Genomic DNA, 13,169 nt, shown 5'->3' with positions numbered 1-13,169 from the left:
TAAACGTGTTATTGTGAGTCAACCATAAAAGATAGACATATACTGTCATGGTATATTTTTTACATTATTTTAAGGAGAACATTTCCGTTATACCTTATTTCTGTGTAGCGTTAACCATTAAGGCTGCACACGCGACGAAAGCATAAAAAATTGAGTAACTTCTCCCGTTTTCCCAACATTTACCTTCACTGCTCTGCTCCTATTAATTGTAGCGTAATGAAAAGTATCCTATAACCCGCCCAGGAGTACGAAGAATCATTGTACCAAGTTTCGTTGAAATCCGTCAAGTAGTTTTCGTTTTCATAACGAACATACAGAGAGAAAAATTTTACTGATTGCATTTTTGGCATCAGTATCGATCACTAATCACCCCCTAATAGTTATTTTGGAAATAAATTCAATATACAGAATTGACCTCTCTACAGATTTATTATAAGTATAGATGTAGGTAGTGTATCAGCATTGCACCCGTGCGAGCAATTAAATGAGCCCCCCCCCTCCCCCTCAAATCTTTATTTTGTACACATAAAAATTCATCGACGAGTAAATAAATAGAGTAAATATACAATTTCATAAATAATCACCTACTTAGAACGACGGTAGACGGTTGGCCTGCATGCACCTGAGCCTCACTCGGGAGCTTATTGTTACATTTTCGTATCTTTCATGAATATTAATGTTTTGAATAGTGTTCGTTTGAAATTCTTGAATGCACCCATCCATTTTTCTTTGAAAAATAAAGCAACGCAAAATTATTTAAGAGTGAGTAAGGTGGCTCACTAGCTCGAATACTCTTATCTGAAGCATATTTATGTTCGATACAGGAACAAAAGTATTCTTCTAGCATAAGCATGGATGGACTGAGCATACCATCTAGAGTAGTGGGTACGACAATGGTAGTGAGGTCATTTGAGTTCTTTTTTAAGGCTTTTTATAGAACCGTTTTTTTACTTGGTAGCGGCACATATTTCATTTCATACTTGGATTTGTTATCATAGATTGCAAGCAGTAAAACTTATCACGCCATTAATATTGCACTTTCGATAACTGCGTTATACAGTCGCATGCCCTGAAACGCTGAATGGCATTATTCAATCAGCATTTCCATTATTCGTGACAAAATTGTAAACCTCTTGTAACCTTAAATTTTTATAAAAATCAATAATGTTATTGTTTATTTAAAAAAAAAACGCTACTATTGATATTAATTTTACAGGCTTATAAATAGGTTGACACCTTTCAATTGATTTGCACGCGCTCACCCATACCATACTAAATGTTTATACTTACTACAATGGAGCGGCGAAATTAATTAACACATATCGGTTTGTAAAAATGATAACTCAGCTTCTCAATAATGGTAGACATGTATGGACCTATAAATAACCTACTACTTTATAGAACGCTATAATGCAAGTCATTTTTATTTATATTTCACGAGGATATCCGTACCTAGCAGTACTGCGCATGTAACATAGTGCACCACACTACCGCGAGATTGAATAAAATGCGGCTACTTCCTAGATGGCACGTGTGAGAATCGGTATGGCACATGTTCTAATTAGTTCAGTAACGATTGCAATCATGTGTACAGAGAGCCACCGTGTGCTTCTGTGACGAGTCTCGTCCCGGGTTCACTGGAGGGGACTGACCTTTCCCTCACCGTGGTATATTATTTCACTGACATTCCCACACATTTAATCTTGATATCATCAAAAACTGTGCGCGTTGTATGATGCGGCGCAAGGATTTCAAAATCTCGTCTTAAAATTAAACTTGATTTTATATTCTAAGAATTTTGGACTGCTCTGATATTACTAACGGTTGCAAGTTGATACCTAAGAATAAACACGATGTCTAAATCATAAAACATATCAAATAAATATAAAAGTCGTATAAGCTGCATTATATGCGATTTGGATCATGATTGTTTAATTTGGCCTGGCTTCAGTATATTGTACTTATTGGCTTCAGATCTTGGTATCTTAATTTGGAAGTAGGTTCTTACCTCGTTTCAATCCAAAATACCCCAGCACACGAGTGAAACCGCGGTAAAGACTGATAGATATCTAACTAATTATAATCTGTTTGTGATAGAGCCTTGACGACGACTGGTGACGGTGACTTACTTGCGTCAGGAGGAAAGGGAAAACATAAAACTTCCTTTAGAAGTTTTCTCGTTACCACAGCAACGTTTATTTGCAGGCTGTAATTGAGGATGTTATTCGGAATCGGTCTACTACGTTGTGAAACTATCTTTACTATGGATTATTGAGGTTTCTTATGAAATCACAGGAAATAGCAAGATGTTTCACAGAGCGCCACGCGGGCTTTCTTTCAGCCTCTATTATGTCATGTCTAGCCTCTTGTCTCAAGTCCTTGACTAGCGCCTTCTTATAGGATGCGCGGCCAGCAACAACCTACCCTCGGCACGAACTGGGTGTCTAACATACTTAGGCATGAATTACTTGAATCTAGTTGTTAGTTGCTTCAGCTTCACCAGCCACCCAGCAAGTTGTTTAAGCTTGCTGGGTAGCTTATGGTCATGGTAATAATAATTATAGTTCGGCCATTCAGAGAATGCGTTCCTGACACGTCGCGATTGAACTGACGACGTAATAACATTCATTGATTATTGATATAATAATGTTGTTTTAATGCTCCTCAATTGTTAAAACGGTAAAGAACCAGCAAAAATATTTTTATCGTAACTGCAACGCCATTGCAAAGTTACGTCGTCAGTTCAATCGCGACGTGTCAGGAACGCATTCTCTGAATGGCCGAACTATAGTAAACGAATCCGATAATTTTTATTATGTGTACCTAGTCAACAAATTTCTTCGAATTCCCTGCCCACAGTGTAATTTAAACAAAAGCTTGCATCCGAACGACTGTCAAGGATAAGAGACGGTCATAAAGTTGGGAAGGCCACAGCTAGGTCACGATCTGCTGAGAGCTGCATCATAGTTCAAATCGTAAACCCACATACAGCTGACTGTTCTGAGCTAATTGTGGCTGAGACCTAACAAACATAAAACATAACTTCTTCTTGCATTTGTTATCTCAATGTTAGCCTCTTTTCGATGAAAGTAATTCACGCATGCATGTCTTCTTTGTGTCTTTTTTTCTCACGGCATGTGTTAGGCCTTTTGTCTTAAACAGTAGGACACTATGTAGGTATTATGTAAATATTAATATCATGGTATTGTTGCAGCCGCCAAAAATCAATAAAAGGAAATAACTCAGCTCGGTTCGTGGTACAACATCAGGAAGAGAACACAAATTAGGTAAGTAGCACAACGCTATGTTGAAATCATTAGTTTAGTTTTCATATAAAATACACCGACATATATATGTATTTAAGGGCTTGTCCAATTATAAGCTTATCAACTTAGAAAATATACGTGGGCATCCAGCCAAAACCTTGAATTGTAAAGACATTTTTGTACTCAAATAGACGAAAATACGCTACTTATGTAATGCAATATGCCCGAATCAACAACGCAAAGTATTGAAATTGTTCCATCTATGTTCCTGTTTTTTTAAACGGTTTTATTTAGCTCACCCCGTTTGTTTTATTTATTATTTATTCATTCTTGGGTCAAATTTAGAAATTAAAATTTCAGTGCCTTCCTGTTGTCAGATTGATCTGAAATTTGGTACACACCTTTAATTCCGATGACAATACAATATAGTAATGTCAATAACATTGTAAATCCAAGATGGCCGCCGGTACAAAATGGCGGATTACATATTTTTCCACAACCCCCTCAATATGGGTATCAAATGAAAGGGCTACTCAAGTAGAATACTGTCAGCAACCCCAACGGGGCCCAACAGGGCCAAGGCCTGCCTGGGCTGCGGGATTGTCCTAAAGAGTTACCGTGGTCGTGGTACATAAAAGGCCTACGACGAAAAACAACGGTTTTTAGTCAGTAAGAGTCTAGCACTCCCTCACCGCTGCTGACCCATGTATAGAATGAAGAATATTCGGTAGGCATTTTCATTAAATACTAAAAACTAGATAATAAAAAATCGGTAAAAAAACTTTTAAGTTAAACGGTTTTATATCTTATGTGCACTGAAAAATAAAAAATAAAAAAACAGTTACTTACCTATAAACCTACGTAGGTGGTCCCGGTCATATAAGACTAAAATAAAAACGTGGGGCCCTCTGAAATCCTACTTATGGCAAAGCATATCTTTATACTTTGGTAGATCGTGAGCTCGGCGTTCGCTGATGAAGCCGCTACGGCTGATAATTGATTGTCAAAATCTCCAGTTATGATTATAGTAAGTCGATGCAATCCACACCTATTATACCTCTAGCTAGAAGAAAGTATTACAACAATAGTTACGGAATGGGCCCCACGTTTTTATTTTAGTCTAATATGACCGGGACCACCTACGTAGGTTTATAGGTAAGTAACTGTTTTTTTATTTTTTATTTTTCAGTGCACATAAGATATAAAACCGTTTAACTTAAAAGTTTTTTTACCGATTTTTTTTTTAATTTCTTCTAAATAAGTTAACTTTTAAAAGTGAGAGAAACTAATTTTATTACACGCTTTTTATTAGCTTCACCTGTATGTTTGTATGTTTGTAACCGACTTCTTTGGGCGCGATTTTGACCCACTTTAAACGGCCAGATTTCGTTCAAACTTTGTAGATTTATTGAGGACCGATGACAATACACTAATTTGATAAAATTATTCCATTTTTAACCGACTTCCCAAAAAGGAGGAGGTTACACATACACATCGATTACTCCGAGGTTTATAGACCGATCTACGTGATTCTTTTTTTGTTCGACTCGGAATAGCTGCCAGTTGGTCCCATAGTCATCAGGTCAGGATCTGATGATGGAAACCCTGAGAAATCGAGGGCAACCTTCGAAAGTTGTAGGCATATATAGGGTAAAAACTTGACACTCAGGTGTACGCCTAAAAGCACTATTCAACTGTGAAGATTTGGAGCTGACTTGATGATGGAGACCAGAGAGGGTCCAGGGAACTCGACAACTGAATATGTAAACTACCTCGTGTTTGGGCTTAAATTATTTGTATTGACAAGACCTTTGCAACAGTGAAGGTTTGGAGCTGACCTGATGATGGAGACCAGAGAAAGTCGAGGGAACTCGATAACTGAATATGTAAACCTCGTGTTTGGGCTTAAATTATTTGTATTGACAAAACCTATGCAACAGTGAAGGTTGGGAGCTGACCTGATGATGGAGACCAGAGAAAGTCGAGGGAACTCGACAACTGAGTAAATAAACAAATAAACTGAATATGTAAAATACCTCGTTTGGACTTATATTCTTTGTATTGATGAGAACTTCCCACTTGTATGGATAGTGACAACTATTCGTAATATCACCCGTGTCGTCACGTCACGCACCAAATCCTCAACCATCAAGAGACCAACATCCAAAATATGTTTTTGTAAGATTTTAATATACCAGCTTAGAACAGTGCACAGATGAGGTTTTATTTATCATCACCCCATCTTGTGTACTAGTAGGTCAGCAGATCACCTAGTAGCTTAGCTAGGAAACAACAGTCGATAAGGCAGGACTCGTTGTTAATTTTTATTTCCAATAATTATCTTTAGCCGTTTTCTCTAATATTGTCAAATTTTTGTATACTAAAGAGAATTTTAATTCTACAAAACAAATAATAGTTTAAAAAAAACTAAATCTACTTTAAAAAAAAAAACAAACTAAAAAACAGAAAATGCAAAATATCTTGATTCCTTTAACTAACAAGGCTATAATACTAAAAATAGTTGCCAAAATAAGGCGAAAAATTTTTTTCGATCGTAAAGCACTCTCTGATGCTTCGCATCACGAGTCGTGCAATAGTTTAAAATTAAAAAGCTATTATAAATAATCCAAACTAAAAAGTAGAAAATAAATAATAGTTTAAAAAAAACTAAAAAACACGCTTTTTATAGAAAACCGAACTAAAAAATAGCAAATAAATTTTAATGAATTTAAATTAAGAAAATAGTGTTCAAAATTTCAATGAATATAAATTAATAATAGTGTGAATACAAAAAAAATATTTAAAAAAGCGTGGGGTGCATGGTGTCAATAGTTATAAATATTTTATTGACAGATATGAGTAGAGTGATTTTCATTTCGATATGACCTTAAAAAGCACCCCACGCTTTTTTAAATATTTTTTTTTGTATTCACACTATTATTAATTTATATTCATTGAAATTTTGAACACTATTTTCTTAATTTAAATTCATTAAAATTTATTTGCTATTTTTTAGTTCGGTTTTCTATAAAAAGCGTGTTTTTTAGTTTTTTTTAAACTATTATTTATTTTAAATTCAGTAGCGAAGAGTCTATTTAGAATGTTGTCCTTAAACTCTATTGTCGCGTGGCACTCCGCGATAGTAAGCCGTATTAGGCAAACCTAATCTTATCTCTACTTATTATATTACGATAGAAATATAGAATTATCGACAAATCCCTAGTTTGTATTTCCGAATGCTTCTGCTGCTGCTGTATGTAAGTAGGTAGGTACATTTCATTGTTGCACATTGCACAGCAACATTACATCAAAAGGAAATTAGACACATTTTGTGTACTAAGCAAATTAATGAATAACAGCGCGATGATAACATACTATATTTAGATAATTATATAAAATCATGCGTGCGTAATTATTCTTTGACCTTGGCAAAGGCAAGATGTGGAACAATAGTGATGTGCGCTCATTGGTGCACACCTTACGGCTGCATGTCGTAATGGCTAAATTGAAACATCAACTACTGCTTACTTTAGTGTAAACAGACATTAATTCACACCGACAATTGTTCCAAAAATGGACAAAAAACCTGAGCCACAAGCACTTAGGTAATATTCCCACTAAAGGATTCTTCTTTAAATCTATAAAATCTTATTGAATATGAAATGATGTTTCCCAAAAGCAACGCCTCATCCAAATTCTAAAACAGTTAGTCTATAGGATTGGATGTATTTATCTGCAGTTATAAAAATAGATTGGAACTAGGCAGAGCTTACGTAGGCACGTACCTACGTAACGCGCGAATCTCCGCGCTCATTCAAGATCAAGGTTGGAATCTGTGAAACGCACGGAATAGTTTTACGATCAATTAAAGTCTCCGACTGCGACGCAATTGACAGTCATTGAGCACTAGGTATACCTACATAAATTATATTCTATCAATAATATGTATAGGTTTTTATTTGTAAGTTGTAACTGATCGCATTGATATTTCTTTAAAAGCTCAACCGGTTGTATTGTATCATAACCTTATACGGTAGGTTTTTTAAAAAAGTATTTGTACCAAACATGTTTTAGATTTTATTAAAGCAATTTATAAGTAGTGATTTTCTATACTAATCTAATATTATAAAGAGGAAAACTTTGTTTGTTTGTTTGGTTGTAATGGATAAACTCAAAAACTACTGGACCGATTTTAAATATTCTTTCACCATTAGAAAGCTATATTATATGCGAGTAACATAGGCTATATTTTATCCCACGTAGCTCCCACGGGACGCGGGTGAAACCGCGGGAAAACGGCTCGTACAATATAAAAATGTTTCCACCCGAATTTAGCGTTTTAATTAATTCATATAACCTCATAATGGCAGATTTTTTAAATAGAATATCCTAATATAGATAACAGGCACATTGGGATTAGTTTTAAACGCCGAAATAAAAATAAAGTCCATTAAATATTGAAAACTAAAGAGCATGGTCATGTTAGCTTCTACAACAGTCTGCAGCTTTACTTGATCTATCTAAATTCAACAGTGGCTCGTCGACAGGGATAACGGTACAACTCCAAAATTGAGATGGATATTTAATTCTATTCACGCTTACAGGCTAGCTTGAGCTTTAAACTTAAAAACCAGTCAGAGCTGAAATTAATTTGACAAAAAAAAAACTCTATTGCAGATCCTACAGTCTACTCAGGTTCTGAACACCATTTTCAAGATTTTAAATATTTTTGTGTCTAATCAAAATGCAACTCGTTCTCCGAAAATGATTGTCATTGCATGTACCTATTCATAAATAACACAAATAGCTTCCAAACAACACTATTATTATCATAACATCTATCTTTCAGATCTCTACGTAGTGTCAAGCAAGACATAAACAACATTGTGAGTGAAATAAGAATAAGCCTTGGGAATTAATTTTGTAAATATGGACGGTGTTTTAATACGGTTACATAATTGACACTGACGCGTGAACTGTGAGCTGAGGAAAATTTCATGTGGTCAAGGGATAGAGCGTAGGCAGCGATGCTGTCGTACATGGTGCCGGTAGAGGAGAAGCCGCCGCCGGTGCCGGGCAAGGGCCGGCTGGCGCTGGAGCTGGTAGGCAGCCCTGGCAGCCCCGAGTCGGCCGCACGCCGTGCCCGCTCCGCCATTACTAACATCTCAAAGGAGTCCTCGACCAGCTCTTTTGCCAGCGATCTCACCATATCCTCGTCGACGCCTACTGGCGCGCACGATAAACCAAAGCATAAACTACTCGGAAATGGAACGAAACACACCACGCTCAAGAGGTAAGCATTTTTTTTACTGTTTCTAAATTATGTAGATAAGCAGCCAACCTATAATATTAAAGAAAAAAACATGGGTAACTAGCTATAACACTTAAGCATGGTTAGATGAACAGATGAGAGTCCTAGATTTTTTTGCGGAAGCAATGCTCGACCACTACAAACTCGGGTCTTTTCACATGGATATCAGTCAAAGCGATATTGAACTGAATCCAAAAGACTCTTCTGTATCTTTCCATTTGGGAAAGTGCTCCTATCGAAATAAATCTGGTTATTTGATTTGGGTTCATATTTTATGTAACATGAATCTATATAGGTATCCATTTAGTTATGAATTGAACACCGAATATAATGGATAACAATGTAAAAGCAACGGTAATCTAAAATCGTTGCGTAAAATTAGAGCGCGCGAGTTAAATTGCTGGACAGTCATGGGAAGATGATTTTCTGATGTGTAATCAAAACGAAATAGCTCTTTTGGTCTTATTACATTCAACTAGCATTCAATTGATAGATACTTATGTTTATAAAATTTTGCCAAATGAAGTTAAGCCAAAAATGTGTGAGTTGTAATCAGAACAACATTGTATGTAACACGCAAGTACTTACAAGAATGTTATGTGTTCTGAATGATAAATAAACCTATTATAACATCAAATCCACAAGATCAATGCTCTTTCCAAGGAAATTTATTTTCGGCCATTCTGGAGTTACAGTTAGGTATACTGTATACAGCGCTACCTACTTAGCCAGAAACAGAATATAAATGCACAAAAGTACTTTATATCAACTTTATTTATTCGTGTCTTATAAAACAAATGTAAACATTAAATCGCGAATATGCTAATAATATTGAAGTTGAGATTTTTTATTGCTCCAATTAACCGCCGAATTCAATTACCACGTAGTGTGACTGTGTGAATTGTTACAAAACGGTTTACACATTCACAGTAAGCCACGAACGCCTTCGTTTGCACAATTGTAAAATTCGAATGTCTGAACGAAGATGCATTACACAAAAAGGCAGGTAAATAATCTAAAAAAAGATTGCTGTTTTCAATTAAAAGTTACTTCTATTTTTTTGGACCGCTATAGTTGGGGTTGTCCCAGGCGTCAGGCAGCCGTACCGGAGGTTTGAAAATCCACGAGGAGTAAATTTCAAGAGCGCAATCAGGCCTGTGGAAAAGAGTCGCTAAATGAAAAAGAAATAAACATGGATCTACGTAAAGTGTCCTTTTCATAACATGCTCCACATATCCTTTATATGAGGAATACTCAGTAGGGCCGGCCGCTCGGCGCGATAGCGGTTATTTCCACGGCAAGCTTTCACGTGGATTGCGAGCGTGCAACTCGTTAGACTTTATAGCCATGCTCCTCTCAAAAGAGCTATTTTCGGTCTTTTACAATTAGTTGATTTGTTCATTACTTCTAAAAGTCAACTATAACTTTGATAAGAGCTAATTAATTTAACATTTTAATGGAGCTTAGGATTTAGTTTCACGATACCACATTATATCTATCTACGAGGTGCATGCTGCGAATTCAAGAACGTAGATGCACGTATTTAAATGAAAGCATACCTTCTGGCGAGCCATCCAATAAATCCAGTAGACGTAACAGGTACTGGTTTTAAGGATTTGACTTCATCCGTCTTGACAGTTACTTGAGAACGAGTCACAGCAGAAGCCTCTTGGCGAATAGCTTCTGATTGGGCCGCAACATCCCTGAGAAACAGTCATGTTTAATTGCAAGAATGGTACCTTAATCACCTCTCAACAAACTATGAAATGTAAGAATGAAACTTAAATTTTACGGTATTATTTCTGTTATTTTTAACGATAACCCCTAAATACTAAAAAGATCACTCCAGTAACCTGATGACCAGTATGATGAGTTCCGGTTTTTCTTGGTGTTATTCAGCGATCAGTCAATATTTTCTTTTCAAGGTTACGCAATAGAGGCGGTCGATAGCTACCAGCTACTAGTAAGTTCATTATGATTGTCTACCTAACGTACAGACGTCCACGCCATAAATACTTAAATATGATATTGATTGATTACGCAACCTATTATGTTCATCACCGAGTGTCAGTCGTCATCTAAACCGACCTTCGTTTTAAAGTTGCACAATAATATATTTTTCAGGGAATTACCATTTCAAACATAAAATCAATCAACTTACAAAGCTAAATAAAATAGGGATCCCGCAAGCATGTCAGATCCACATAAATCTAATTGGAGCAACAAAAAATATTCTTTTCAAAAAATACTGAAAGGTGAACATTTTCTAAAGTATTCAAACAGTTTTTATGTGAATTTTGTCTGTTAGAGCACCGTTCGTGAACTGGGAATGGTCGTGTCGAACATTTGTTTCGCATGAAACAGCAGTGCTCTGCACGATAAATTTGATCTCCGTGGCGAATCCTTCGCTTTGATGCAGTATTGGCGTCAGTCGTGATGCTGCACTGCCAGTCGCACGACATTTTGCACTCTTGTATATGAGCACCATATTAGTTTACGAGCCACGTAATTTGCAAATGAACATAATTTTCTACTGGGTGAACACGGTAATCCACGTTAAAAATGTGACAATAACTTATTGGGCTCCATTGTCAAACGACCTTTTTCTGTAAGATTCGAACATATTATTATGAAATAAGTGTCTACTTTCATTGGACGAGTGTGCCTATTAAATTGAATTGTATTAGTATTGTGTGCTATTAGTATTTGTTTACTGCCTCGTTGGTCTAGCTGTCGCAAGTGCTAATGCTGAGCACGAGGTCTCGGGTTCGATTCTCGAGTCGGGCCGAAGTCGCTTCGTGGGTTTTAGAAGACTTTCACAAAGCAGCCCGGAGCCTGGAAGTTGGTGATTGATACACCCGTGCAGAGAGCATGCTATAGCCGATAATCGGCTAGGAGGACATCAGTATGTCTTCACTGGACGTCAGTAAAAGTTGACTTTTAAAATGTATCCATAGTCTAAGATCCCGCAATTGAATAGCATCGAAGTCATGCCGCGTAGTAATTGCAAAGGTGCCGCGCCGAGCCGCGTAGTCGTCACGTAGAGGCTGCGTAGACCCGTCGTAGCTGTAGAAGTCAATGCGTAGATCTATGCCATGTTGAAACTGCGTAGCCCAGTGCTATCACTATTTCATAGACGTATCCTGTTCCTGTACGTCGTACTGGTTAGAAAGACTTATTTAATATTAGTTGGATGATTTTCTACATATATGATTAAGTACCAAAATCTCAATTATTTTAAACAAATTCTGGACTATTCAGAGTTGATTTTAACTTATGATGGACGAATGGGTACAATAAGTACTGCAGAGATACAAATTGAATCCAGCATAATCCCATCTGGTTTCGATCAGTTCGTTCAGTACCTACGTAGGCACAGTGCAGCCATCAAAGGGTTAAAGGTTTTAAATAAGTTCAATTATTACGCTGGTTGGCGGAATGCTTGTGGTGTTTTATAACAATTCAATTGAAATTATCCGCAAGGTATTTCATAAGGAGGCTTCGTTTTGCACTTTATACATAATCTATCAAATTACTTCACGGAATGATACCGCCTACATTATAGGGATTCAATATAACATTTATTAAACTTTAGTTTGTTAGTAAAACACTGACAAGCTATTTTAATTTACTTTACTCTTGAAACATGAACTGTGACATTTGAAACATTCAAAGGTAAACATGATTATTTGTTTGACGGAGGAACAGTAGCTAAGTTTGTGCAGTGGAACACTTATCAAGAGTGGCCATGTTGCCGCTACGTAATTGAGAACTACCAGCAGAACTAACTACAGTTGCCGTCCTTGGAAGTTCTAAGCTCTATAGCCTGCATAAAGTCATATGTTTCACGCAAACTTTATGATTACGCTGTAAATAACCATCAACTACCTGGTCATAACATTGAAAAATGTATTTTTCAAGGACTAAAATTAATTTATAAAATTCTTCATAGTTATAAGATTAAGAAGAACTTGGGAAGTTTATAAAAAGAAACAAATACTAAACCCTTGTTCAGTGTGGAGTAGACAAATAAGTTTCTAGAAGTCTGTAAAGAATTGTTGACGCTCTCACTTCCATTCGTCCAGGAGCCAGGACCATCTCTCGGCCCATTGCTGCTTACATATGTCTTGTTTCTTCCACTGCGCTCTCATCTGAAAGGCCTCTGTGTTCGCGTCGAACTTCAGCGCTCTCTGCTCCGTCATTGTTCACCAATAATCTATAATCATATTTGTTAAAACGAGGTTCTATAAAAGGAAAAGAACATATGATCTCACCATAGGAGCAAAACAAGGTATTAATCAGATGGAGTTCGGCACGATGCCAACACGACGTCTTTGTTCAAGTAATGACGTTTGATTTTATTGGAACGTAAAGGAGAGTAGCTTGTACAGGAGTACTTCAGGGGTTTTGAACCAAGATTGCGTAAAGACCCACATCAGATTGTGTCTTAAGATACCTTATGAATTTCACTCTACTGTCTCCCTAACCATAATAGATACTCCCTACAAGATTTTCAGTTACCATTGTATCTAAAAATAAATGTTTTCCGTTTCAATTTAGATAAGTTGATTAAATAAACCATTTGGAATGTG

The 13,169-nt window shown here is 36.5% G+C and overlaps 2 protein-coding genes across 2 annotated transcripts in view; one reads left to right on the top strand and one right to left on the bottom strand.

Annotated features, from left to right (window-relative positions):
- Window positions 1-13,169, top strand: part of LOC124645481 — a 34,141-nt gene that overhangs the window by 6,841 nt on the left and 14,131 nt on the right. The window contains exons 2-3 of the mRNA XM_047185299.1: window positions 3,215-3,287; window positions 8,116-8,559. Of these exons, the coding sequence (XP_047041255.1) occupies window positions 8,294-8,559 (266 nt within the window). The 5' untranslated portion in view covers window positions 3,215-3,287; window positions 8,116-8,293. The remainder of the gene's footprint in view (window positions 1-3,214; window positions 3,288-8,115; window positions 8,560-13,169) is intronic.
- Window positions 9,360-12,789, bottom strand: LOC124645482. Its single transcript, XM_047185300.1, has 3 exons — window positions 12,649-12,789; window positions 10,137-10,280; window positions 9,360-9,732 (listed from the first exon to the last, which is right to left on the bottom strand). Exons 1-3 carry the CDS (start codon window positions 12,777-12,779, stop codon window positions 9,630-9,632), a joined length of 378 nt encoding a protein of 125 aa, XP_047041256.1. The 5' UTR covers window positions 12,780-12,789; the 3' UTR covers window positions 9,360-9,629.

The sequence above is a fragment of the Helicoverpa zea genome, chromosome 31 (assembly GCF_022581195.2).
Source record: "Helicoverpa zea isolate HzStark_Cry1AcR chromosome 31, ilHelZeax1.1, whole genome shotgun sequence".
Lineage (NCBI taxonomy): Eukaryota > Metazoa > Arthropoda > Insecta > Lepidoptera > Noctuidae > Helicoverpa > Helicoverpa zea.
This window is presented reverse-complemented; position numbering and strand designations above follow the sequence as displayed.